Below are 27,839 nucleotides of genomic sequence, written 5' to 3'. Positions count from 1 at the left end.
GTATTTTATGCCTTTAGGGCATGAAGATTCCCTATGTCAGTCTTTTCTACTTTTTTTCCTTGCTGTTTGTCTTCTCTTGCTTGAAGATTTTGTACATGATTATTAGTAATAGTAGTAGTAGGCAAATGAATAGGTGTTCCCAAAAATGTGCAGGCTGGGCAAACTTGTCTTTTTCTTGCAAGTTGTATATGAACAGTTTAGCTCAGTGTTTCTCAAAGTTGACAACTTTAAGATGTGTGGACTTCAACTCCCAGAATTCCTTAGCCAGCTATGCTGGGGAATTCTGGGAGTTGGCTGGGGAATTCTGGGAGTTGAAGTCCATGCATCTTAAAGTTGCCAAATTTGAGAAACACTGGTTTAGATGATTCCTGGGTGGGGAATGCAAAATTTCTGATAAGTTGTACTTCCACACAGAAATTTCAATCAAATTGAATCATATGTTACAACTTTGGGGAGACAATAAAAACAACTTTATTGTAATTTACTTAATTTTTTTACCATTAGTCTATAGTTAGTACTAGGCATTGTTCTTAAAATTATTTTTGGGTTCCAGTTATAAACCATCTCAGAAAATCTTAATGTTTTGAAGGATGACAGACAAATTATTATGAATCTTTGGGTGCAAAATGTTCACCAGACCTGTAATAAATAATTTTAGTTTGGCAACTACAATATGCAGACAGCAGTAAGAGAATAACAATATTTTAAGAAATTTAAACAAGAAAAAGAAAACAAAAAAACAACAATGCCCTAATTTTTTTTCTTGATCTGTAATAACTTGTAATATGTTCAAATTTTGGAGCTTCATGTAGCATTTTCTTTAAGCTAGATGTTATAGCAGAGCAGTTTTGCAATGCTTTTCAATTTTTTTTAATGATTTCTGTAACTGAGGTATGTGATTTATGTTGCCTTTGAGCTTCAGAAATTGCTTTTATTGCAGAAATAAAGATATAAATAGAATGACAAAACAAATCAATACAGTGGAAGAGGATAGAGTATGTTTCTAGGAATTCTTAGAAGTGATTATATCTGGTTATGTTTGTATTTTCAAGCCCACTCTTCCATTTCTATGTGACTTCCAAAAAGGAAGCTCTGAAACAGGTATTTTGACATCCTCTTGTGTGCCATCAGTTAACTGGTTTGCAAGAATAGATCAGTGGCTGAAAAGTGGTCCACTGAAGTGTAAAGTGTAACACAAGTAGCAATGCAAGGACTAAAAATTGTGTGGAACTATGATCTCACATAAGCAACCCTGAAAGAAAAATGTGAATAGGAAATACAATAATGAATGTCCCAAAATGGGATTTCATTGGGCAGGAGATCTACTCATTCCTAGTCTCTTAGTACTCTGAGACTTTTGTTAAACCTCTTTGACCAGCAAATTTCTGCCAAGAACTGCTGCTATTATAGCATGATTCACTTAAGTAAATAATTCATGTAAGTAAATATTTAATTTGGGATTAAATGTTTTGGTACTAAATTAAGGCCTTTAAAATTGAGTGGGATGGGAATGCATGCAAAAAGGGAGTTGTTTTTAAATTTTTTTAGATAATTCTGTTTCTGGTTTGTTCTTTGTATTGAACCCGGAGTCTTGTCAATTGGGGCAGTATATAAATATTTCTAAAGAAATAAATATAACCACAATCATTGCCTTAGTTGCCAAAAAAGTGAACTCTCATGCTCTTAAAGACAAAAACATGAAGAGAGGGATGTTTAAGAGGGTGGTTCCCACATTTTCAGAATATTTAGTGGTCCAAAATTGCAGAAATTTCTAGGCTCTAGAGGCATAATTGATGGGAGACAATAAAGCTGCTTAAAGGAACAACAGAGAAGAACAGCACAGTCCCATGCAAACCACAGATGCTGAAATAGCTCACGGAAATGTCATTATGTCCTCTCTTTCTGGATAATGATAGAGAAAAAAAATGACCACTCTATATATCTCTTTCCATATGTATTTAATCTGATTTCATCTGCCATGTGTGTGCATGTGTGTCCATGACTGAGTGCTCATAGATCTGCTTCTTTATTATTGTTATGCTCTGGTTAAACAATTCTTCCATAAGTGTATGTTTTGCCTGTGATGGACCTAGCAATTGTGGCAGGTAGCATGCTGCATCATTCAGTAGAACAGTGATTCTTAAACTGTTTGACCCAATTACCCCATTTCTCAGTCTCAAATAATGTCATTATCTGCCTCCCCCCAACCCCAGACAGTTGTTTTTCACAAGTGTCTTGACAATGGCAGTCCCAAAGTGGATCCCTGACTCACAAACAAGCAATAATAGATCATTCCATTACCACCAGGATATGCCCAAATTACCCCCAGGTTAAGAACCACTGCAGTAGAAGGTGGTTTTCTCAGCTTGAAGGAAACAGCAACTAGGTGGAAGCAGCTGTAATGCAAATCTGATTCTGCAGTATGGTTAATTTTACATTAATTCTTTGGCAGCTGCTTAAGCTTATATAGATGCTTCTCCTATACGATGGGCTGTTTTCTAACTAAAGTTTTAAGGGCTTTCGCTCTATGAATAATGGGTCAAAAAGGGATGAGCAAGGTTCCTCTGGTACAAAACTTGATCTATGCATGCAGACGAAAAGAACTAGGAGTTGGGCTCTGATAGGCATGGTACCTTTAATTACTGATCTCTGGTAGCTGATCATAGAATATATTGAGAAAACACCTTCATCCAAAGAGGCTTATCTCAAGATCACTTGGAAATGGGGCTGCTAATGTTGTTCATTATGATTGGGTTTCCCTTTGATACCTTCAGAGTACGTGATAGTGAGGATGAGAAGAACGTCTTTCTGCATCTGCTAAGAGGGTTGTATCACACTATGCATTACACTATTCCCTTTTGGGGTAAGGCACTTTGTGCATAGCACAGAAAAAGGGGTGAGAAATAGTAGGTGTAATGGCTGCCTATTCTAAAACACTATCAGACTCATGAGCAGGGATTCAAAGATATCTGATTTATTAAAGAATAGTATGCAGGATCACAGGGAAAGCTGAGAATGATAAAAGCGCGCCAAATGCAAACTAAAAACCCTCGGTGCAAATGAAATCCCTCCCCCCGTAGAATCTTCCCAAGTTCACAATCCCAGGTGCTCCTAACGGTTTCTGATGGTCTGCGGGAAAAGTCCTTGAACAGAGAACATAACCCGAACACATTCCATTGTAATGAACACAGATACAGAGCTTGGTACAAGGTTTCACAGCAGCTCCCTCCCAAACAGAAACGCGCGTCAGCACCATGGCATGTGAAACGTTACGATGTATACTGTACATTGAAACAGTGAACATGACATACTGCCCCCCTAAAAGAAAGAAAAGACTAAGCAGGCTTCAAAGGGTAAGCAAGGTGGAAACGGTTAACTAAATCAGGAGCATTAACATGGCGGGCAGACACCCATTCAGGATGAGGAAAGTGTTTCCATCGGACCAGATACTGGAGGGTGCCTCGAAGCTTGCGAGAATCAACGACCTCCTTGACTTCAAAGTGCTGTTGGCCGTCAATCATGATCGGAGCAGGAGGAGGAGGTTGAGGATGCCAGCGGGAGGAGTGGTGGACAGGCTTGAGCAAGCTGCAATGGAAAACAGGGTGCAAGCGTTTCAAATTGTGAGCCAGGTCCAATTTAACAGTAACTGGATTGATAAGACCAACAATAGGGAAAGGACCAATGAACTTGGGAGCAAGTTTTTTAGAGGGTTGTGGTGACTTGATAAATTTGGTAGATAGATACACCTGATCCCCAATCTTGAAGTCGTATTGCAAGGAACGATGCTTATCGGCTTGAAACTTGTAAGCAGCCTGGGCATCAGCCAAAGCTTGTTGAATCACTGGCCAGGAATCAGACAGCTTAACAGCCCAGTCCAATGCAGAACATGTTTGGGAAGGGGGTTGTGGCAGTTCAGGGATGGGAACAAAGTCGTGACCAGAAACCACACGAAAAGGGGTTTGCCCGGTACTTTGATGGACAGCATTGTTGTAAGCCACTTCAGCAAAGGTAGTAACTCCACCCAATCGTCCTGATGGTACTTAATGTATGCTCTAAGAAACTGTTCAAGAGTGGAGTTTAAAATCTCAGTAGAACCATCAGTCTCAGGATGGGACGACGTGGACAGTGCTTGTTTGGTGCCAATCAATTTTAAAAATGATTTCCAAAACTGGGAAGTAAACTGTGTCCCGCAGTCACTGACCGAATGGGAGGGGCTACCATGGAGGCGGTAGATGTGGATGAGAAATAGGCACGCCAATTGCGGGGCTGACGGGATGGATGCACATGGAATGAAATGTGCTTGTTTGGAAAAAAAATCTTTTACAACCCAAATGACAGTTTTCTTCTGACTGCGAGGAAGATCCACAATAAAATCCATAGAAATCTCATCCCAGGGATGGGACAGGCTGGCCACTGTCTGTAGAAGCCCCTGTGGTTTCCCCCCCTTACGTTTTGACAGGGCACAAACAGGACACGAGGCAACATAGTCTTTTACATCATGTCTCAAGGTAGGCCACCAGAATTGACGAACCAAATGCAATGTTTTGACAAAACCAAAGTGTCCAGCAAGTTTATCATCATGGGAACACTGTAAAATCTCAGCTCTTAAAGTTTCGGGCACATAAAGGCGGTATTCCACCCACACCAGACCGTTTTCAAAAGAAAGTGTCTTTACTAGCTAGCAACCAAGTGTCAGATTTCAGCGCCTGGAGAAAGTCCTTCTGTAACTCACAAGGAACTTGCACTTTCCGCTTCCCAGACTGGGCTGGGGGCGGGGTTCCCCACGCTCAGGTCTGGCTCCGAGTGACAGCAACCAAACCCAGTTGTGGTTCAGTGAGAACAGTCCCAACCACATCTGCCCCCTGGTCAAAATCCTGAGGTAAACGCGACAAAGCATCGGCCAGAAAGTTTTTCTTTCCTTGGATAAATTTTAACTGGAAGTTGAAACAACTGAAAAACTGAGCCCAGCGAATGTGTTTAGGACTGAGACGCCAGGGGGTGCGGAGGGCTTCCAAATTCCTGTGATCGGTCCAAACCTGGAAAGGGCATTTAGCGCCTTCAAGGAGGTGACTCCAGGCTTCCAAAGCGGCTTTTACAGCAAATGCCTCCTTTTCCCAAACATGCCACTGGTGTTTGGTTTCAGAAAATTTCCTGGACAGATAAGGGCAGGGTTTTAAGTGATTTTCAGAATCTCTCTGTAACAAAATAGCCCCAACTGAGGAGTCAGAAGCATCAACTTGGACCACAAAGGGGCATTCAGGATCAGGGTGCTGTAAGATAGGCTCAGCAGTGAAGAGGGTTTTTAACTTCTCGAATGCTGCCTGGCATTCAGGCGTCCAATTCAGCACTGCTCCAGGATGTTTTACCTTGCGTGTCTCCCCCAAGCCCTTGGTACGGAGTAAATCAGTGAGGGGCAAGGCAATCTCAGCGAACCCCTGGATAAATTGGCGATAGTAATCACTGAACCCAAGGAAACCTTGCAATTGCCTCCGGGTGCGGGGACATTCCCAGCTTAAAATCGCCTGAATTTTTGCAGGGTCCATTTCAATGCCCTTGTCAGACACCTGATAGCCCAGATAGTCAAGTCGGGTCTTGTGAAATTCACATTTGGAAACTTTGGCACAGAGTTTGGCATTTCTAAGCTTGTGTAACACCTGTTTGAGGAGGCGTTCGTGTTCCTCCTCCATTTCAGTGTAAATGAGAACATCATCTAAATAAACCAGGAGCCCTTTAAACAAATGATCATGCAATACTTCATTAATCAATTGTGTGAAGACTCCGGGCGCCCCTGCCAACCCAAAAGGGAGGACTTTGTACTGAAATGAACCCAGTGGGCAATTAAAAGCAGTTTTCCACTCATCCCCAGCTCGTATGCGGATGCGGAAATAGGCTTTGCAAAGATGGAGCTTGGAGAAAATCTTGCCCTTAGACAAATGAGCCAAGATGTCCTTCATGAGCAGAAGAGGGTGCTTGTTGAGAATTGAGACGGAATTTAACCCTCGATAGTCTGTACAGAGTTGAAGTGTGTCATCTTTCTTTTCCCGGAATAGCACAGGGGCCCCAACTGGGGAATTTGCAGGTTCAATAAACCCCCTTGACAGATTTTTGTCAATAAAGTCCGTAATGCCTCAAGCTCCTTCTGAGTCATTGGATAAATTTTTGGCTTGGGCAATTGAGCATTGGGAACCAACTCTATTGCACAGTCAGTTTTCGGGGGGGGGGGTAGCTGATCTGCTTCCATTTCCCCAAATACGTCTGCAAAGTCTTGGTATCGATCAGGCAAGCCTTCTAAATGTGCCAAGCTAGGGCGCGGCGTGGCAATTGCAGCCCTTCCAACCCCTGCACGTGAAGCTCTCTCCGCTGTAGGAGCTTGGTAAAACCCATCTTTAAAAGTCACAGTTCTGTGTTCCCAGTTTATATATCGGCTTTGATAGGTTAACCAGGGGATCCCCAGAATTACCAAGGGATTGCCAACAGGTGCTACAACGAATTTTAAAGTCTCATGGTGGCTGCCCATTTGCATTGCGACAGTTCCAGTGAAATGGGTTGCCGCCTCCCCCCCCCCACCGTTGAACCATCCAACTGTGTGAAGATCAAAGGCTGCTGGAGGGGGAAGCTAGGCAGGTCCAAAGCAGGAACCAAATCAGGGTGAATTAAACACCTGGAACACCCAGAGTCAACCAAAGCCCAGACCTCTGTAGTTTTTGTGCAGGAACCCAATTTCACTTTTACTGCTAAAGTGGGACAGTCAGCACTCACCATAGCATCCTCGTGCCCATCCTCCTCCACCTGCCCGCAGGAGCTCTTCATGGCAGGTGGCTGGCGTTTCCCGCCAGCTCCTTAGAGTCGTCTTCAGCCTCTCCCGAGGAGTAGAATACTTCCTCAGCGTTGGCTGCGCCCTTGGCTGCTGTCATCCACTGCGAGGGGGGGGCGATTTGGCCAGTGGCTTGCCCACTCAATCTCCAGCCTTGGCTTTTGGGCAATCAGCTGCTCGATGCCCTTCCTTTCCACATCGGAGACACTGACCCCTTGCATAGCGCTGATCTCTCTCCTCATCCCAGGCTCTATAGCTTGGCCGGGGAGCAGTCGCAGCACTTCGGGGTGCCCTCGTGGTGGGTGGTCTTTCAGATCTTCTAGCTTGCATGAAGGTATGCTGAGTGTGCTCAGCCTTGCCTGCCAGACAGATCCATTCGTACAATGACTCTGGGTCGTCTCTACACAACGCCCACCGTAGGACGTCCTGGTTGAGTCCCTCTTTAAACCATTCTATTAAGGTTGACTGAGACCAGTTGGGGATTTTCCCAGCTAGAGCCTTAAACTCTAGGGTGGAATCAGCTACAGACATTTGGCCCTGGGTAAGATCCTTCAGTGCCTTCTTAGCTCTTGCCTTGGCCAGAGGATCCTCAAAAAGCAGCTTTAATGCCCACATGAATTCCTCGAAATAATCAAGTGCAGGGGAGTCAGCCTCACTTAACTGAACATACCAGTCAGCTGCTCGACCCTTCAACTTGGTGGCAATGGCAGTTATCTTAGCCTCTTCGGAAGGGACGTATGGTCCAAACTGCCTCATGTAACTTTTAGCGTTAGTTAGAAAGAAAGATAACTTGGCTGGATCCCCATCAAACTTGACAGAAAAGTCTCTCACCCCCACTCCAGTTGGAGCGGAATCAGCAGCTGCTTGAGTGGTTGGGCCCCAGGTTACAGTAGCTTTCCCTCTTCGGTGGGGGGGACACTGGTGATTGAGCCCTGCGGGGTGGAGATTCATCCCGGAGCCATCTCCGGCCCTGCTCTGCTGGCGGTCTGGATGGGAGGATGGGGGATGGTTGCGTGAAGCTGGGATCTTCTCTGCGCCTCCCCTGCCCCCCCAATGACAGAGACAGGTTTCTTAGCATGTACTCCATTGATTCTATTTTGGCCTCCATCACTCTTAGCCTTTCAGGGGTTTGAGATTCCTCCCTCCCTCGCGTGTTAGGCTGTCTCTCTGTTGATACCGTGGTAGATTCTACGTCTGGGGTCAGTGGGAACTGATACTTCCAGGACGCCCGAGACGTCCCTGTCTGGGGTTCTCCCCCATTGTCAGATTCCTCCACCTCAGGACTGGAACTCGATTCCACCCGGAAATCTGAAGGTTCTGGGGTGAGGCTCTGTTCTCCGCTCTTGACCATCGACTCGGGCATCAAGCTAGCCGTCTCCTCAAGTCCCCCGGTCATAAACTTGGACTCGGCCATCGTTAACTATTTTCCCTCACAAGAAACTAATCTTGGTAGGAGCTAACGGTACAATTCTGGTGATTCTCAGCTTTATGTAATGGTTGCCTATTCTAAAACACTATCAGGCTCATGAGCAGGGATTCAAAGATATCTGATTTATTAAAGAATAGTATGCAGGATCACAGAGAAAGCTGAGAATGATAAAAGCGTGCCAACGGAAACTAAAAACCCTCGATGCAAATGAAATCCCTCCCCCCATAGAATCTTCCCAAGTTCACAATCCCAGGTGCTCCTAACGATTTCTGATGGTCTGCGGGAAAAGTCCTTGAACAGAGAACATAACCCAAACACACTCCATTGTAATGAACACAGATACAGAGCTTGGTACAAGGTTTCACAGCAGCTCCCTCCCAAACAGAAACGCACATCAGCGCCATGGCATGTGAAACATTACGATGTACAGTGCATATTGAAACAGTGAACATGACAGTAGGACAGAGAAACTAAGGGAAAAGGAAAAGGAAACATAACTAAAGCTGGGTCACATCAATACTATACTTCTTCATGCTTCTCTACATTCATTCACTGCTTCCTACATTGCCTTTTGTTCTTTAAACTTTTACCTTTCTCTTTTTCAGGATCTCATTAATTCCATCCAGCCATGAGTTTTTCAGCCTTCCTATATCCCTCAACCCATTCCATCCAGCCATGAGTTTTTCAGCCTTCCTATATCCCTCAACCCATTCCTCCTCCTTTCATATTTTGGTTTTGTAATTTGATCCTCATTCATTTTCCCTATATGACCAAAATACCTCAATGGGCTATTATGTATTAGTCACTAACTTTTGTATTCAATCCACATCCATTTATTCCTGATCCTATCTCTTTACTCACACTCTTCTTAGTAATCCATTCCCACTGCACTCAACTGTTAGAATTTTCTTGACATGCCCTGCATTTTTTGTAACAAAATGGATAGAAGTTCTCTTTTATGCAACTGTTTCTTTTTGTTTTTTTACACAAAGACTCATTTCACACAGCAGACCACACTCTACCCATTACTTTTCCTCCAAGATCTGTACATGTTAAATTTTCTTGATTCATTTTCAGTCTTCAATAAGCATTTTACCAATTGTTGTTGTTTATTCGTTTAGTCGCTTCCGAGTCTTCGTGACTTCATGGACCAGCCCATGCCAGAGCTTCCTGTCGGTCGTCAACACCCCCAGCTCCCCCAGGGACGAGTCCGTCACCTCTAGAATATCATCCATCCACCTTGCCCTTGGTCAGCCCCTCTTCCTTTTGCCCTCCACTCTCCCTAGCATCAGCACCTTCTCCAGGGTGTCCTGTCTTCTCATTATGTGGCCAAAGTATTTCAGTTTTGCCTTTCATATCATTCCCTCAAGTGAGCAGTCTGGCTTTATTTCCTGGAGGATGGACTGGCTTGATCTTCTTGCAGTCCAAGGCACTCTCAGAATTTTCCTCCAACACCACAGTTCAAAAGCATCGATCTTCCTTCTCTCAGCCTTCCTTATGGTCCAGCTCTCACAGCCATATGTTACTACGGGGAACACCATTGCTTTAACTATGCAGACCTTTGTTGTCAGTGTGATGTCTCTGCTCTAACTATTTTATCGAGATTTGTCATTGCTCTTCTCCCAAGGATTAAGCGTCTTCTGATTTCCTGACTGCAGTCAGCATCTGCAGTAATCTTCGCACCTAGAAATACAAAGTCTTTCACTGCTTCTACATTTTCTCCCTCTATTTGCCAGTTATCAATCAAGCTGGTTGCTATAATCTTGGTTTTTTTGAGGTTTAGCTGCAAGCCAGCTTTTGCACTTCCTTCTTTCACCTTCATCATAAGGCTCCTCAGTTCCTCTTCACTTTCAGCCATCAAAGTGGTATCATCTGCATATCTGAGATTGTTAATGTTTCTTCCAGCAATTTTAACTCCAGCCTTGGATTCCTCAAGCCCAGCATGTCGCATGATGTGTTCTGTGTACAAGTTGAATAGGTAGGGTGAGAGTATACAGCCCTGCTGTACTCCTTTCCCAATCTTAAACCAGTCCGTTGTTCCGTGGTCTGTTCTTAGTGTTGCTACTTGGTCGTTATACAGATTCTTCAGGAGGCAGACAAGATGACTTGGTATCCCCATACCACTAAGAACTTGCCACAATTTGTTATGGTCCACACAGTCAAAGGCTTTAGAATAGTCAATAAAACAGAAATAGATGTTTTTCTGAAACTCCCTGGCTTTTTCCATTATCCAGCGGATATTGGCAATTTGGTCCCGAGTTCCCCTGCCTTTTCTAAACCCAGCTTGTACATCTGGCAATTCTCGCTCCATGAATTGCTGAAGTCTACGTTGCAGGATCTTGAGCATTACCTTACTGGCATGTGAAATGAGTGCCACTGTTCGATAGTTTGAACATTCTTTAGTGTTCCCCTTTTTTGGTATGGGGATATAAGTTGATTTTTTCCAGTCTGATGGCCATTCTTGTGTTTTCCAAATTTGCTGGCATATAGCATGCATTACCTTGACAGCATCATCTTGCAAGATTTTGAAGAGTTCAGCTGGGATGCCGTCGTCTCCTGCTGCCTTGTTATTAGCAATGCTTCTTAAGGCCCATTCAACCTCACTCTTCAGGATGTCTGGCTCTAGCTCACTGACCACACCGTCAAAGCTATCCCCGCTATTGTTATCCTTCCTATACAGGTCTTCTGTATATTCTTGCCACCTTTTCTTGATCTGTTCTTCTTCTGTTAGGTCCTTGCCATCTTTGTTTTTGATCATAGCCATTTTTGCCTGGAATTTACCTCCAATGTTTCTAATTTTCTGGAAAATGCCTCTTGTCCTTCCTATTCTATTGTCTTCTTCCACTTCCGCACATTGCTTGTTTAAAAATAATTCCTTATCTCTTCTGGCTAACCTCTGGAATTTTGCATTTAATTGGGCATATCTCCCCCTATCACTGTTGCCTTTTGCTTTCCTTCTTTCTTGGGCTACTTCTAGTGTCTCAGCAGACAGCCATTTTGCCTTCTTGGTTTTCTCTTTCTTTGGGATGTATTTTGTTGCCGCCTCCTGAACAATGTTGCGAACTTCTGTCCATAGTTCTTCCAGGACCCTATCTACTAAGTCCAGTCCTTTAAATTGATTCTTCACCTCCACTGCATATTCCGTAGGAATATTAGTGAGCTCATATCTAGCTGATCTGTGGGTCTTCCCTAATCTCTTTAGTCTGATCCTAAATTGTGCAAGAAGAAGTTCGTGATCTGAACTACAGTCAGCTTCAGGTCTTGTTTTTACCGAATGTATAGATGTCCACCACCTTTGGCTGCAAAGGATGTAGTCAATCTGTTTTCGGTGTTGTCCATCTGGGGAAGTCCATGTATAAAGCCGTCTCTTAGGTTGTTGGAAGAGAGTGTTTGTTATGCAGAGTGAGTTGTCTTGGCAAAATTCTATCAGCCTATGTCCTGCTTTGTTTTGTTCTCCCAGGCCATGCTTACCTGTAATTCCAGGTGTCATTTGACTGCCCACCTTAGCATTCCAGTCTCCCGTGATGAAAATAACATCTCTTTTAGGCGTGTTGTCCAGTAGGTGCTGCAGATCCTCATAGAACTGCTCTACTTCAGCTTCTTTAGCATCTGTGGTTGGGGAGTATATTTGGATCACTGTGATGTTAGATGGCTTGCCCTGAATCCGAATTGAGATCATTCTGTCGTTTTTTGGATTGTATCCAAGCACTGCTTTAGCCACTTTACTATTAATTATGAAGGCTGCTCCATTTCTTCTGTGGTCCTCTTGTCCACAGTAGTAGATCTGGTGGTCATTTGATGTGAAGTGGCCCATTCCAGTCCATTGCAGTTCACTGACGCCCAAAATGTCTATCTTTAATCTTGACATCTCACCAATAACCACATCTAATTTGCCCTGGCTCATAGATCTTACATTCCAGGTTCCAATGGCGTGTTGATCCTTAGAACATCGGATTCGCCGTTCACCACCAGCACCGTCGGCCGCTAGCCGTCCTTTCGGCTTTGAGCTAGCTGCGTCATCACGTCTGGGGCTAGTTGAGCTCATCCTCTGTTCCTCCCCAGTAGCATTTTGACCATCTTCCGACCTGGGGGTCTCATCTTCTGATGGTATACCGACATATCTCTGGTTGTACTGATCCATTTAGTTTTCACGGCAAGAATACTTGGGGTGGGTTGCCATTACCTTCCCCCGGGATCGCATTTAGTCTGACCTCTCTGTCATGACCTCCCCGTCTTGGGTGGCCCTTCACGGTTTAGCTCATGGCATCATTGTGCTCAAGGTCCAGCACCACGACAAGGTAACAATCCTTTGCTGAAGATTCTACCAATGCATATACATTATCTACTTGTCATGCTCCCTGATCAAATGTTCTCAGAACACCTTATCCTACTCGCATCCATTGTGGTCCAACCCATGTCAGCCTGCGAGTCAACCTGAGGGGAGGGGGAGCATGGTTGGAGTGGGAATCATCTTGTTTGGGCTAATTGTTCCTCGCACCAGGGTCATACACGAAGAACTGTTAGAACCATCTGCTGGCACGAGAAGGAGGGGCACATACCTAAGTAGGCAGTGGTGGGGGGGGATTTGAAGTTACTGTGATTTTAAAATGTAGAAATGTGCGGGAAATTTCATTCACAACTTTTTGCCTTTGTACTGAATGCTACGCTTCATTAAAATAGATTTATAAGCAGAAGCTTATGAGTCGTAACTGAATGAATGCATGAGTGTCACACTTTAGCTAATTTTTGGTCTTCTGTTATAACTTGCAAGTGTTTGCTTTATTTTTCCTGCAAACACAAATCTTTCTTAAATACGTGTCCCTGAAGTCACTAGGCTCAACTTGAACAACTCTTTACCTCTAAGAGCACAATTGTAACTGGAGTCTGCAGTGTCACAGGTATTGAATACTCTTTGTTTGTCCCAAACAAAATTATAAAACCAGGCCTGGTCTTGATGCTGTCTGCCACACATCCCTGACCCCTTTTTCAGTAGAGGCAGACCCCAAGCTTTCAGAGAGTGCAGTAGCTCATAATTTACATAAATTAGAAGCTCATACTTTAGAATTGCACATTTATTATAGTGTTTTTAATTAAGAAATGTTTGAATTTTTTATTCTTCCTTTGGTCTAATTTGTTTTATATAATGATTTTAGGTGTGTTGGATTTCCTTTTCAAAGAAAAAGCAAAACAGCAGAGCAGATCTAACATTAAATGGAAAGGCTTATTCTAATCTAGATTATAGAGGCTTTATTTGGGAATTTTTTGGACCTTAAAACTTAAAAACAGAACTTTGCCCCCTTATTTTTAGCAATTTGGTCTATATTACATTTGTGTCAGCTGGAAATAGAAGTGGTGGTGTTAATAATAAAAGTGCTAAAAACTAGAAAGAAGCAATACAGGTTTTTTAAAATATTTTGTTCCAAATTATAATGTCCTTCAGGTACAAAGGATGTTTTTTCCTGTCTAAGGCACTTCCCCATAGATCCATGTAAAAACTTTCTTCCTAAACTAGGTGGATTAAACTGAAAATACGTGCATTAAGATTTTGAATTCAGTGGGAACAGACTGATCCACTGGAGTGAACAAAGATGGATGAGAGATCAACTTAAAGCTGCCTCTGGGAGTACTGTCCTTTTTTAATATATAGTTCTTCTTCCTTAGATTTGATTAGACAGTATTTTTAGCACAACTGCATTCTCTGGAGTGAGCTGGCAAAGTGCTCTTTCTAATCTTCCATTTCATTGTCACTGACTTTTTAGCAGATATGGATGAGTGTTGCTGTCTTTAAGCATTCCTAAATCAATATGCTTCCTACTTGCCTTCCTTTATTTCCAGTTGTATGCTAGATTATATTTTTCTCCTTAGTTCTTTCTTTTTGATCCCTGCCATTATCACATGTACTGGGGATTTCCAACTTCAGCAGCAGAGCCTAGTGCAGAGTCTCCAGATGATGTAAATATAGGCAATTCTCTCTGCTTTCTAGATTCTTCCTAAAGGAAGCAATTTATAATTGCTAATATATCTCCAATAGGATATTTTAGTTGCAACTTATTGACTACATCAGGAATCAGCAACCATTTCATGCAAAATAGTGAATGAAACCCTGATTTAATCAAAGGTAGGGTAAATATGTCTTCAAGTTGACTTTGACTCCTTCTTTGGCAGCTGTACAGATTGCCATGGCTTTATTCAAGGATGGTTTTTCGACTTCTCTCGCATTAAAAAATTGTTTAACTCTCTGTCTGAAAATGCTCAGAATTGTAGACAGGTTGGCCCTCTCTAGAGTGGGTATTCTACATGCTTGATGCCAAATTGGAAGACCATTTACTATTTCCAGTGCTTTCACTTTTTAATGACATTATTTGTGTTGCCCATTGTAAAACAGCGGTGACCTGCTACTGGATTTTCAGTTCCTGGCATTTCTACTTTGTAATAATCTCAGATAGCTGGGATAAGAAATGCGTCTGCCTTAAAGAGCTAGTACCTCAAATGAATAGTACTGGGTTTGATGAAGTAGAGATCTGTCTTGATATAAGGGGGCTTCATATATTTGTTAATTAATGTGCACTGAAGCCACAGCTTTGTGACCATGGATGTCTGCAGCCCTGGGAATAGAGAGGGTCCTAGCTGGACAGCTAGAAATGTGCCTGGGGAGCCTCCCTCCCCCCAGGCTATGGACATGTCCAGAATAGTTTTGGATAATTATTGTCACCACCTCCAAGAGACAAAGCAGGCTTTCTTTCAGACTTCCATTCAGTGTCAGGTCAAGATCCTCTCCACCTTTTTCTCCCCCTTTCATTCTCTGTTCACACCATCTACCACTGAATCAGGAAATAATCTGTTGCCCTGATCATCTCTTTCAGCTGAGGACTTTCTGCCTTTATCCTAGGTTTGTTAACACCATTTCCTCCTGGCATAGTTCACACCTTTGCGTTCCTTTTCTGTTCAGCATAAGTTGAATCTTAAAAATGGAACCAGGCATCAGATTTGTGCACGTGGCACCTCATCCCCAAGAAGCATGTTGGGGGAGTGATATCCTCTATTATTTTGGTCCTATCAGGCTTCCCGATACCTCCCTTTTGTATGTCAGTGATGCTGCTTTGGCTATATAAAGATTGACACTTGAATAGTGAAGTTTGTGGTTGTTTAGTGTAAGGACATAAGAACAGCCAAAGCTCACTTTAGTCCAGCATTTTGTTTCCCACAGTAGTCAACCAGATACTTCTTGGGGTGTATATGTGTGCACATTTGTGCGTATCTCTCTCTCTCTCTCACTGTGATGGAGTACACAGTGTTTAGGAACGTCCGTAGCACATTGCTGGTACTCCATACTGAGTGAGAAATGTAGATTAAATACTCTGCTCCAAGAACCTGTGTTTATTGTTTCTCCCTATTGTTCCATTTTTGTTGATTTTAATTTGTTTAATTCCATACTGACCTTTACCACCCCAATATTTTGAATAGATTGAAGTTGCAAGAGCTAAACTGTAAAGAGGATACAAGCCTATTGGTTGCTTTCACTTTATCACACTGTCATCAATACAGTAGTCCTCACTTAAAAACCCTAATTGGGACCAGCAACTCCATCACTAAGCAATGCAGTTGTTAAGCGAAATGTCACATGACTGCTCTGCTTAGTGATGGCAGTTCCAGCAATCCCAGTTGCTGTCATTGAGTGAATCCCATGTGGTTGTTAGGCGAGGACTCACCCTGATCCAAGCCATTCTTGGAAGAAGGTGCAACTGCCTCCACTTCAACTCCCCCCATCCACCTAACTCCCCCCATCTCTGCCCTTTTGGCTGCCAACCTGCCATCTGCCCCTGCTGCCCAGCACTGCCTGCCACCACACCTGCTGCACTGCATGCCACTACTGGCTGGGGCCAGTGTGTGAGAGAAGAACCCAGTTGGGAGTGGCTTGTGGTGCACACCCACCCACAGCTCTCAACCACCAGCCTGCGGGATGTTTCCACAGTGCTTCCCCCACACATGGCTGGGATGGTGAGCCTAGCAGAGGAGAGGCAGGCGAAGATGATGATGGTCAGCTGGGGGTGGGGGTGGGCAGCGGTGTAAATGCAAGCAGGCCTGAATTTTTTCACATGACTGTGGATGTAACTGTGGTTAAGCCTATCCAGGTAATTCAAACAACTGTGATTTGAAACCAAAGTTTGAATTGTTTAAAAAAATCAGTGCAGAAGCTTTTATCTTCAGGAAGATAACAAGTGAATGGTTGACTTTTTTTTTTTTTTTTTTAAAGTGTTGACTTGTTCTTAATTAAACCACAAACCGCACCCCTGGTTATGTTTCTTGTCTACTTTTTTTTGTCCCCAGAGGTGACAACTACTTACCGCACACCACTCTATGGCCAGCCGTCATGGTGGGGAGAGGATGATGCCAACAATAAGCTGGATTCAACAGATGACAGAAGGCCAGAAGAACAATATTCAGGTCTGTTTAGCTCAGCTCCCATTTAGCAGCAAAGTCATGTCCATCATAAAGAAGCTGTGAGTTCTGACTTCAGGGTTCAGCCCTTTCATTCTTAGTATCTCTATCTTGCCCTTGCTTATTAAGGGTCTGTTGTCTAATACTGCCTTACGTTGTCTTGCATTAGGACCTACAAGTGCATTTATTAGGAAGGAAGGATTGCAGAGAAGCCCATCCCTTCAATAGAACAAGAGAATCTGGCCCCACTGAGTGCCATGACCTCTGCCTGTTTGAGAGATGTGGTCCCTCACACTGCTGCCCTTGACCCCCAAGAAATCTTATGTGCAAGTCCTACCAGCAAAACATTGCCTTGTTCCACAGTACAGTAAGAAAGCTTCCGTCAAAAAAAAACCCCTTGTCTTTAAAACAGAAAAGGGAGATGGTGTGGCAGAAGAAAGGAAGGGTATTCCAAAGGGAAGATAGTGTGTGAAAGGAGCAAGAGTAGACAAAGGCAGCCACTGCTCCCAGGTGAATCTTTGCAGTTCTAACTGTTCTTGTCCTGGCTAGATGAATGGTGATATATTGGGCTCCCTAGAGAGCATTTGGAAACTTCCCAAGGAGCAGAAAATGGCTGTCCAGATGGTAAAAGATATGGAGCAGTCAGATCACGTGAGGCACACAGCTCACCAGCTGCAATTCTTGCCAGTGTATTTCCAATCCCAATTCAAAGCATTGGTATTTACCTCCTAACCTTTAAATGATTAGGGCCCCAGATAGACTGCCTTCATCCATGTCAATTTATCTGTCCCTTGAAATCATCCACTGAGGCCTCCTCTTGTGTGCCCATCTTTGAAAAAGAGCAGAGCAGCAGGAACGAGGGATGGGTCTTTTTCATGTTTCTGGAACTCAGGATCAGCTGGGCTTGCAGCGCCCTCTCTTGACATTATGTCAGTGAAGATTCTCAGTCATCCAGCTAGAAATAGAGATTTATAAAATAAAGCTAGAAATAGAGATTTACAGGAAACCCACACACACAGACCAATACCTGATGTTTGACTCCCACCATCCACTGCAGCAGAAACTAGGAGTCATCAGGACATTACTTCACAGGGCAGAAACCACCCCACCTCCATGGATGCCAAGAAGAAAGAAAACCAGCACCTGAGGATAGTTCTGAAGGCCTTCATTAAATCTAAGTCTACCCCCAGACCCAAAACAACAGCAAACAGAGCTGAGACCCAGAGTCAATGGAAGAACCTGGTCATTCCTTACATGGCTGGCATGTCGGAAAGGATAAAACGGATATTTGGAAAACACCACATACCGGTATATTTCAAACCCACGAACACACTGAGACAGAGGCTTGTACACCTAAAGATCCAACACAGAAACATAAGAGGAGCAACGCAGTATATGCAATCCAGTGCAGTGAGGAGTGTTCTGAGCTCTACGTTGGGGAAACCAAACAGCCTTTACACGAGAGGATGGTCCAGCACAGGAGGAGCAACACCACAGGACCAGAATCAGCAGTTTACCTTCATCTAAAAGAAAAAGGATACTCATTTGAGGACAACAATGTCCGCATCTTGGACAGAGAAGATAGGTGGTTTGAGAGAGGGGTTAAGGAATCAATTCATGCCAAAGGGAAAATCCTTCCCTCAGTAGAGGCGGAGGCCTCAGACACAACTTGTCCCCCATTTTGCATGCTGCTCTTTCATTAGTCCCCAGGAAGATAAGACCACTTTACAAGTTCACCAGGAAGGCCACACTTAATGAACCCCTTGGGGATGAGTGCGGGATTTAGGTGTAAGACATCCCAAAGACAATCCACACCTCCGTGGTACAATTAACAGCCATTCAGGTGAAGGGACAATGCAGCCACCCTGGAAGACATATATGGGGTCCCCTTACCAACCTTTGCCCAGACTGAAGAAGCTGCTTGGACAAGCAGCAAAATGTTTCTACCAAAAAGAAAGAAATCCAGTTGTCATGACTCTACCTACAGAGACCTCTCTTGACATTCTTTCAGAACAGCCCCAGAGGAGCATTTGTTCGCAGTAGTTTCTCCTAATAGTTTTCTAGGTCTGCTTGATGGAGTTTGATATCATGTGATTCATTTTAATGTTTGCTTTTGATTGGCTTGTTGTTTGTTATTAAATTAGTCATTAAATTATTAAGTTATTAAATTGTGAATTGTTGGTGTTTTATGGATGTTGAACTTAATTGAGAGAGGTTTTTGTCTTGCTGAGAAATAAAAGACTTTAGAGTTAGAAGGACATGATGTGAGACTTGGGTGGCATGGATACTTGTGATATGATAAAGTCAAGGTTAATGTAGATTTTAAAAATCATTATGTATTGAGAATATGGAATAGATACAAACCCAGGCTGTGCCTGAAAACACTTTTTATAGATGAGAAATAATAGGAAAAAATAAATGGTTAACATATTGTGAGATACTAGAATTTTACCAAGGGGAATATACGTAAAATAAAATGAAGAGAAAAACTGATGACAGAGGGACATAGTTGTCCATGTTTTTCTTATTTTCAATTATCAGAAAGATTTAACGTAGACAAAAGAATTCATGGTATTGAACAATGTAAAACAAAATTTGAAACGGAATTGCGTACAGAAGATGAACATGTAATTTTTAAGGTACAGAAACTTTTATTGAATTTTGAAATAGAAGAAGAAAAGGTCAAAGAATGTATGATAAAGTGGGCTAAAAACTTTGGTTATAATATACAAATGGAACAATGGGAAAACATGTGATTGGAAGGACTTAAATTTACATTATGTTATAATCTTAAGGAGAATTTTTATAAAATGATGTACCATTGGTATATGACACCAGGAAAATTATCCAGTTTGTATAAAGGTACTTCAAATTTATGTTGGACAACAAGAAGGGTCAACAAGAAGGGTCATTTTATCATGCTTGGTGGATGTGTAAAAAAGCTAGAGAATTTTGGGCTCAAATACATACAGTGATTCAGAGGATTTTAAAGATTAACATTCAATTGAAACCAGAACTTTTCCTCCTGAGACTGGTGGATAAACAGTTAGAATAGAGCCATGGAACAAACACTATTTTTATATATGATAACTGCAGCGAGATTATTGTATGCAGAAAGATGGAAAGATTTGGCAATATCTGCAATGGAGGAAAGGTTGGTGAAGATGACAGAACTTGCTGAAATGGCTAAATTGACTTGTTTGATTAGAGAAAAGACAATATTTACATTTATTGGTGACTAGAAACCCCTTATGGACTTTTTTGTGTAAAAAAAGGAAAAAAAATGAACTTATGATTTTATAGTTCTGATGATTAGACAGTATAGATTATAGAAAGAGGAGAGTCATGATATAACTTTAGAGAGAGAAGTTAAAATATAATTGTAGTTATAACTGCTGTGAAGATCAGAAGCCACTTCTTTATATCTTTTTTTTTCTTCTTTTTTTCTTCTTTTTTTCTTTCTGGACTTTTAGCTTTTTTCATTTCTCTCTCTCCTTTTTCATTCTCTTTTAGTTGGTATTAATTCTCATTATTGTTGTTAAAACTTTCAATAAAAATTATATTAAAAAGAGAGGTTTTTGTCCTGTGGTTGTGCATAAGTAGACATAAATAATACTTATTTGATTTATCCCCCCTTTATTTTTTGTCAACTCAAGGCAGTGTACATACCAATACCTAACATTCCTACCTCCTATTTTGCCCACAACAACAACCCTGTGAGGTGGATTGGGTTGGGCTGAGAGACGGTGACTGGCCCAAAGTCACCCAGCCGGCTTTCATGCTCAAGGCAGGACTAGAACTTGCAGACTTTTGGTTACTAGGTTGGCTAGGACCTTAGCCACTACACCAGGCTGGCTCTCTTAGTAATACTAATTTTCTTTAAAGTTTGTGTCTGCATGACTAGACCATTGTGCTCATGGAACAGCTTGCAAAATTAAAATTACAGCACAGTAAACTCAAAATAAATGCTCTAATATTACATTAAAAAAATGAAAGCAAGAGTTCTGTACAATATAAAAAAATGCAGCTGCTATGCCTTTCCCAGCTCTATGCTGTTTTCTTCATTCACCTTTGCTGTTTTTTTTTACCCCATAGAAAGAACAAAAGACTTAGGTCAACATGAAGAAGAAATCAACGGTAACATCACTGGCTACCGAGATTCCCAGGGTGAGTCTGTCTACGCATTCCGAAGGGAACCTAGCTACTTTGAAATTCCAACAAAAGAATTCCATCAGCCAGTAAAATCTCCAGAGGTGCAAGTCCATGAGATCCCCACCAAAGATGTTGATGTGGCAGTGCTACCTGTTGTGCAGAGCCATGCTTCTTTTACCATTGAGTTTGATGATTGCACCCCAGGTAAAATGAAGATAAAAGACCATGTCACCAAATTTTCACTCAGGCAGAGACGGAACCTCAGCAAGGAGGCTGGCCATGTGGAAATTATCTCCGCGGAGAGTAAAGTGGCTGATTGGCTGGTACATAATGATCCAAGTCTCATAAGAAGGCAGTCTCCTGGAGATGATGTATATAGTACCAAAAGTGATCTCCCCATTCATGTGAAGACTCTAAAAGGTAAACACCTATACTAAATGAATTGATAGCTGTGCTTTGGGACATTTGTCTGCTACATGGAAAAAAAAGTCAGTGCCAGAGAACTGTTGGAATTAAAGACATTGAGAAGGAGCACTATGTAGAAATCCAGACTATATTATAAACTAGGTTCAATCCGCTTTCCCCTTCTGAGAAGGGTTGAGCTAGCATAAGAAGTCCTGCAGGCCTTTCTGAATTGTAACTAAAGTTTCCAAGCATGTTTTGGAACATGATTTTAACAAACAAGCATGGGACTTGTGGTGACTCCTAACGACTTGAACTGAAAAGCATAGGAAATGACATGTGATTTCTAGTAAAAAGATGTCAACATGGTGTTTCCTGGGTTTAATATATCTTCTTTCATACCAGTTGATTTATCTCTTTAAAAGAATATGTTTGCTGTAAGGAAGAGACTTTTCAGGATCACAGTTTCTACAGTACATCAAGAAAAAGCCAAAGACCTAAAATGTATATATCTTAAATAAAAAAACTATGGTTTAAAATTCCTAGTGTTGTGTGAATGTAATCAGTAGCCCTTAATAGACAAATGCTATTTAAACGAGGGAGGGGGGGACATTACTGATATACTGACTCGTTAGGAAGGAAGCATGCTCTATCCTAGGACTATCTGGTCTGTGTTCCTATTTTTTAGGTAACAGACATGAAGATGGAACACAGAGTGACTCAGAGGACCAAGTAGCACCTAAACCAGAGAAAGAGACAGCTGGCAATGATCATATAGTAGAACAAGCCAAACTCCAGCGCCAAATTCGACGTGATCCCCAGGAAATGCTCCACAACCAGCAGGCCTTTGTCATTGAGTTCTTTGATGATGACATGCCTCGGAAGAAGAGATCGCAGTCTTTCACACACAGTGGCCATTCTACTCAAAATGATGTTGATCCCACCCTGAAGACAAAGGTTGATAAACGCAAAATTACAGTGCCTGCTGAAAAACCAGGAAGCTCTGTGCCCTCCCAACATCTGCCTGCAGTTGGGACCAAAGGGCCAAGCAATGCATTCACCACCCCAAGAGCTGGTTCCTTCAAGAGGGAGAAGGCAGATGAGCGGATCAGCCCTTCCTCATCCTCCACTTCACGAACACCTGTAAAAAGTCATGGAAGTGTTGGAAGGAAGTCAAAATTAGCTCAAGATTTTGCTGCTGAATGTTTAAGGGAGAGCTCTCAAGCTGATCAGCTCAACACTGACAAGCCCCCTCCAGTGCCAACACCACTCACCACACGAGCAGTCATTGTCCCATCAGCACCAGAAACAATCCCTTCACCAGTTGCTGATCCTAAAGTGGCCAAAGCTAGGAAACAGGAAGAGGAAGATAGTTTGAGTGAAACAGGCACTTACACTATTGAAACTGAATCACAGGATAAAGAAGTAGAAGAAGCTCGAAAAATGATTGATCAGGTAAGCTCATAGTTTCATTCTTAGAAACAAGTGGAATTATTTTATTTATTATTTATTCATTAAACAAATGTATAAGGCCGCCCATCTCACACACGGTGACTCCAGGCGTCTTACAGAATTAAAAACCATAAAAACACAATAGACGCCCCCTGATGGCAGCAAACACATTCATATCAGCCACTTGATTGGCTCTGAAGCAGCCTGGGGTCTCCAGGCCCATTGACAAAACCACATCTTCAGGGCCTTCCGGAACAGGAGCAAGGAGGGGGCCAACCTTATATCTGGGGGGATGATATTCCAAAGGGAGGGAGCCACCTTGGAGAAGGCCCTTTTCCTTGGCCCCACTAGATGTACCTCCCTAACTGAAGGGACCTGCAACATACTCTGCCTTCCCACTCTGGTGGGCCCGGTGGATGTAACTGGGGAAAGGCAGTCCTGCAAATTACCTGGCCCTAAGCCATGTAGGGCTTTAAAGGTGATGACCAGCACCTTGAACTGGACCCAGAAGCAAATCAGCAACCACTGCAAAAGAGGTGACACATGCACAAGTCTAGGCTTGCGCAAAACTATGCAAGCCGCTGCATTTTGTACAAACTGAAGCTTTTGGATACTTTTCAAGGGCAGCCCCATGTACAGCGCATTACAATAGTCCAAATGGGAGGTGACTAGGGTGTGGGTGACTGTGAGAAGGGCCTGTTGGTCCAGGAATGGGCATAGCTGGTGCACAACATGCAGTTAGTGTATTTTTGCCATTTTTGCCACCAAAACATTGGATAAGCATAGTAGAGCCTGGTACATCTATTATACTGTTGTTCACCAACTAAAGTCATTGGATTAGTAGCTTTTCCTTGGCTCCTCCTGTGTTTGCACATGACTTGTCCCTACTCTTGCACTGCATTAAGTGTGGTAAATTCTAATTTTTAGAAGCTTGATTTGATAGCTGTCAAATCCTGCTTTATGTTGGAAACCCAGATTAACCTTGTGCAATTAAAATTATTTCAAAACCTGCCCTTAAGTAAGGCATTGATAGAGAAGGGCCAGAGGATTTTTTCTTTTTGTGAAAGAGGCAAGGAGCTGGGGAGCGGAACATACAATCCCTGCAGCCAAATCCTGATCTGATAATCCTGACTGAAAATGTCATGCCTGCACTGAAACAAAATGTTGCAGTAACAAAGTCTTAATTCTCATAGACAGCGGAAGAGGTGATAAGGTTGTTTAGGGGTTGTATCTTTTACATAAGATTAAAAAATCCTTGCATGTAGCAAGAGAAAAGGCTATCGTGGCTGTGTTGTGTTATATGCAATATCCAAAAGAGCTGAATTTCTATTTTTCTAAGCTAGGCTTATGTAGCTTGTAACCTTGTCAAATGCAGCTGCTACGTGGTTCTTTTGGATGTGTTTTGCTTGTAATCTAGGCCATAATTTCAACTGGCAAAAAATAGAAATTTTAGAACAAGCCAGATAAAAAATGCAAGAGAATTCTTAGAAATGTGGCATTCAACCAAGCTGCGATCAGTAGACGTATAGGCTTAAACCCTGTCTCTGGACATATCAAAAGTTGTAACCAAAGATTTCATTCACATGCAGTTAACTGCCTTCCAGGGAATTCAACTATGAGAGAGAGTTTGGTGTAGTGGTTAGGTTAAGACTAGAAACTGGAAGACAGAGTTCTAGGCCTCCCTTAGGCATAAAAGCTGGCTGGGTGACTTTGGGCCAGTCACTGTCTCAGTCTAACCCAACTCATAAGGTTGTTGTGGGGAAGGTGGGAGCATTATGCATGCTGCCTTGAGCCGCACCAAATAAAGGCAGGATGTTGTAATAACAACAGCTCCTCTCCCACCCAGGCATGTGCCTAACTGACATAAGAGAAGGAGATCTACAACCCTTGCCAAGCAAGAGACTTCATTTCCTCTCATCTCCTGAATGATAATGTTACCTAGTATGGTAATGAGACGTTTGCAACTATAAAAACTAGCTAACAATACAATGCACTAACCTTGAATTACATATGTTCTCTGCTATGTATGCGTGTATTTACTTATGGCTTGTTCAAGGAACGCTGTGAACTATTACAACAGTTGTGCCCCATCAGGGTTTGATAAACTTGCACTTGCATGAACTGCAAGAATAAGGGGATTGTGAACACTTAGTTGGACAGCTGCATTCTGGTTGATAATTATAGGCTGGGCAGACATGTAATGTATTGTTGCTGTATCAATTTGGAATGCATTTGCATATTTGTTCCAAACTAACTATTTCTTATGCAAAAATAGATAAAAAGTTGGTAAGTGTGAAAGAAGCAGGAAGTCTGGTGATCCCCAACATGTTAGATCATGCTTTCATGTTCTCAAGCATCCCAGCCTGTGGACTGCCAGTGGTGGAACTGGAAGCTCAAAATACCTGGATGGCAAAATCTGCCTTTCCCAAGTTTTCTGCCATGGTACATTTCTGTGGTTCATCCCATATTGAAATAATAATGGCAAGAGTAGGGTTCTTGTCACCTGATAGCTGTCCAATTGAGCCTCATTTGCTTGCTTCTGGCCTCCCAGATCTTGCCATGTCAAGATGAAAAAAATCTGTGGGAAAATGGCTCTCAACCTGCTAACATGGGATTTAAGATGAATCAATATGAGGATGTTGTTAATGGGTACTTCATTTAAGCTTCCTTTTTCTTTCTGGTTACCAGGTTTTTGGTGTTTTGGAGTCTCCTGAATTTTCCAGAATTTCTTCAACCTTCAGGCCAATTATAAAAGGTGAAAAAGAAGAATTAGGGCACAGTCATTTGCTTGGGGAAAATGGCTCAGCTCCAAAAGTGACTATGATGCAGGTCATTGCTTCCAAAGTGGCAAGTGGTCATCATGCAGATATGCAGGTACAGTGAATGTGTGGAACTAGTATCTGACTTCTTGTTCACATACACACTTGGTTTGAATATTTAACTTTGAGTGAATGGAACTGCATGGGGGGCTTAATGCTATTTTTTAAAAACATTTCCTTTTGATGTTGTTTATGGGAATCAAGAGCTTAGATTTACATTGGTTGCAAGCTCATGACATTTATAGTAGGAAGTTTTGTTGATATTATATGGATAAGTTATACCCAACACTTTGTGCCTCAGAAGGTACACAAAGTGGATTTTGTAGTTAGATGCTTGAAAAGTTCAATTTTAAAAAAATAAACATTCCAGTGAGCTGCCTAGACTAATGTGGAGACTGGAATGCAGTTAAAGTGGGGTTTTACTTTTTTCAATTTTTGCAATACAGTGCACAGGTTGTCCTTAAAGTACAGATGACTGTACTTTGTAACAAAACTGACCTTAATATTACAGACACAAGAGAACTGGAAAAAAAAACCTAGTGAACCAAGTCCAGCCCCTACATTACTGCAACCTCATTATTTTAAAACTCAGTTTTTGACCTATGGCTGATTTAATTTTAACCGTTATGCAGAACTTACTACTTGTGATACTAACATAAACATACTGATTTGTACTTATTTGAAGCCTGGGTTCTGAAAAGCTTATAGATAGGGTTCATGTTGACTTAAAGAAGTTCTTATCATTTTGTAACTATCATTTGCTATAAGCTCATATTTTTAGCTCTCAGACTTCAATTACTTATTGGTAATCAGTTTGATGCTAGGGAGAGTGGAGGGCAAAAGGAAGAGGGGCCGACCAAGGGCAAGATGGATGGATGATATTCTAGAGGTGACGGACTCGTCCCTGGGGGAGCTGGGGGTGTTGACGACCGACAGGAAGCTCTGGCGTGGGCTGGTCCATGAAGTCATGAAGAGTCGGAAGTGACTAAACGAATAAACAACAACAACAAATCAGTTTGAGTCTGACTTATGTTCATTGAACATTGCCCTGGATGAAGGAGTGGGGAGCAATTTTGGACTACCCAGAAGAACATGAAAGGACAGCATTGGGAACTGTAGAGGGGGATTGAAGGAAAAAAGAAAAATCAGTGGGCCACATCCTTTCTCCAGCTGAAGTTTCCACTGATCTCAGCTGCATCAAAGGAACCCTCCCTTTCCTTGAAAAATCAAGCCTGAATCCAGTGACTTCCGGTGGGGACATGGCAGTCTGAACAGCTGTGTCCATGGGCTCTGTGGGCAGAAGTTACAATGCAACAATTTTTTCGGGCTCAGGCAGGTTTTTTCTGAAACCCAGGATCGTTTTTCGAGGAAAAGGAAAACACTTGGAATCACCTCATCTGTGATCTGTGCTTGCAGCCAGAAGATCGCAAACAGCGTTCATGTTCAACTGGTAAGAGCAGCCAGGAGGCTGGGATGTCACCATTTCCAAGCTGTGCTGTAGCCTTAAAGGGACATTAAGACTGGCCATCCCGTTTCTAAATCACCCAATTTATTTTTCTTTTAAATATGCGTACCCTAAGAGAGTCTTTCTACAGCAAGGAGAAACTGATTCTCTTGGTACTTATCGTTATTTTTGTGATTAATTTTATTTTTTTATTTTTTAAGCTTTGGACTTTGCTTTCCATCAAAATACTAAGGGTTGAGAGTACATAATTGTCTCCCTGTTATTATTTCTGTACTAAATTTAAAGATATTAGCATTTCCCTACACATCTGCTATTTTGAACTTTCAGCTTTCTGCTGCTACTTTCCCTGGAGAACTGTCTGTTATCTTACTCTCACTTGTGTAAACACATTCTAGAATCAATCGAAGCGAATATTTGTAGCTCAGGGTTGAACTGCGGAGTCCTTGGTGCTCTCTGAGCCTCGTTGTTTTCTTGCAGACGTTTCATTGCCAGACTAGGCAACATCTTCAGGACTCCACATTCTGGAATTTTTCTCTTTATCTTCCACTTTTGCTGGCTAAGTACCTAGGGGGCACCATAATCTACTGCATGGGACATGGAGGATTTCGATCAGACTTTTTCTGACTTCCATCAAAACTTTAAACAGATGCTTTCTGATTCCTGCCAGGCTCTTATGCAAGGCATTCAGGACATTGTGGAAAACATGAGGTTTAAAATGTGTCATCTGGTTGAAGATGTCATGGATGAAATTGAGGAATTTAACAGTGATAGAAGTATTCCTTCTAACAGTGAGATTGGGGCTTCTGTTGAAATACTGGATGAAGATTGGACAGTCGAGCTGAAGAAATTTAACGGAGGGATTGAGTT

The 27,839-nt window shown here is 42.3% G+C and overlaps 1 protein-coding gene across 2 annotated transcripts in view; it reads left to right on the top strand.

Moving 5' to 3' along the window:
- Positions 1–27,839, top strand: part of CEP170B (centrosomal protein 170B) — an 87,075-nt gene that overhangs the window by 35,026 nt on the left and 24,210 nt on the right. For both annotated transcript variants that reach the window (XM_063290405.1, XM_063290404.1), the window contains 4 exons: positions 16,572–16,688; positions 20,778–21,254; positions 21,925–22,691; positions 25,377–25,562. In XM_063290405.1, coding sequence (XP_063146475.1) covers positions 16,572–16,688; positions 20,778–21,254; positions 21,925–22,691; positions 25,377–25,562 — 1,547 coding nt within the window. The remainder of the gene's footprint in view (positions 1–16,571; positions 16,689–20,777; positions 21,255–21,924; positions 22,692–25,376; positions 25,563–27,839) is intronic.

This window comes from Candoia aspera, chromosome 1 (genome assembly GCF_035149785.1).
Source record: "Candoia aspera isolate rCanAsp1 chromosome 1, rCanAsp1.hap2, whole genome shotgun sequence".
Lineage (NCBI taxonomy): Eukaryota > Metazoa > Chordata > Lepidosauria > Squamata > Boidae > Candoia > Candoia aspera.
The sequence above is the reverse complement of the archived record's forward strand: the minus strand, read 5'-3'. Positions and strand labels throughout refer to the sequence as shown.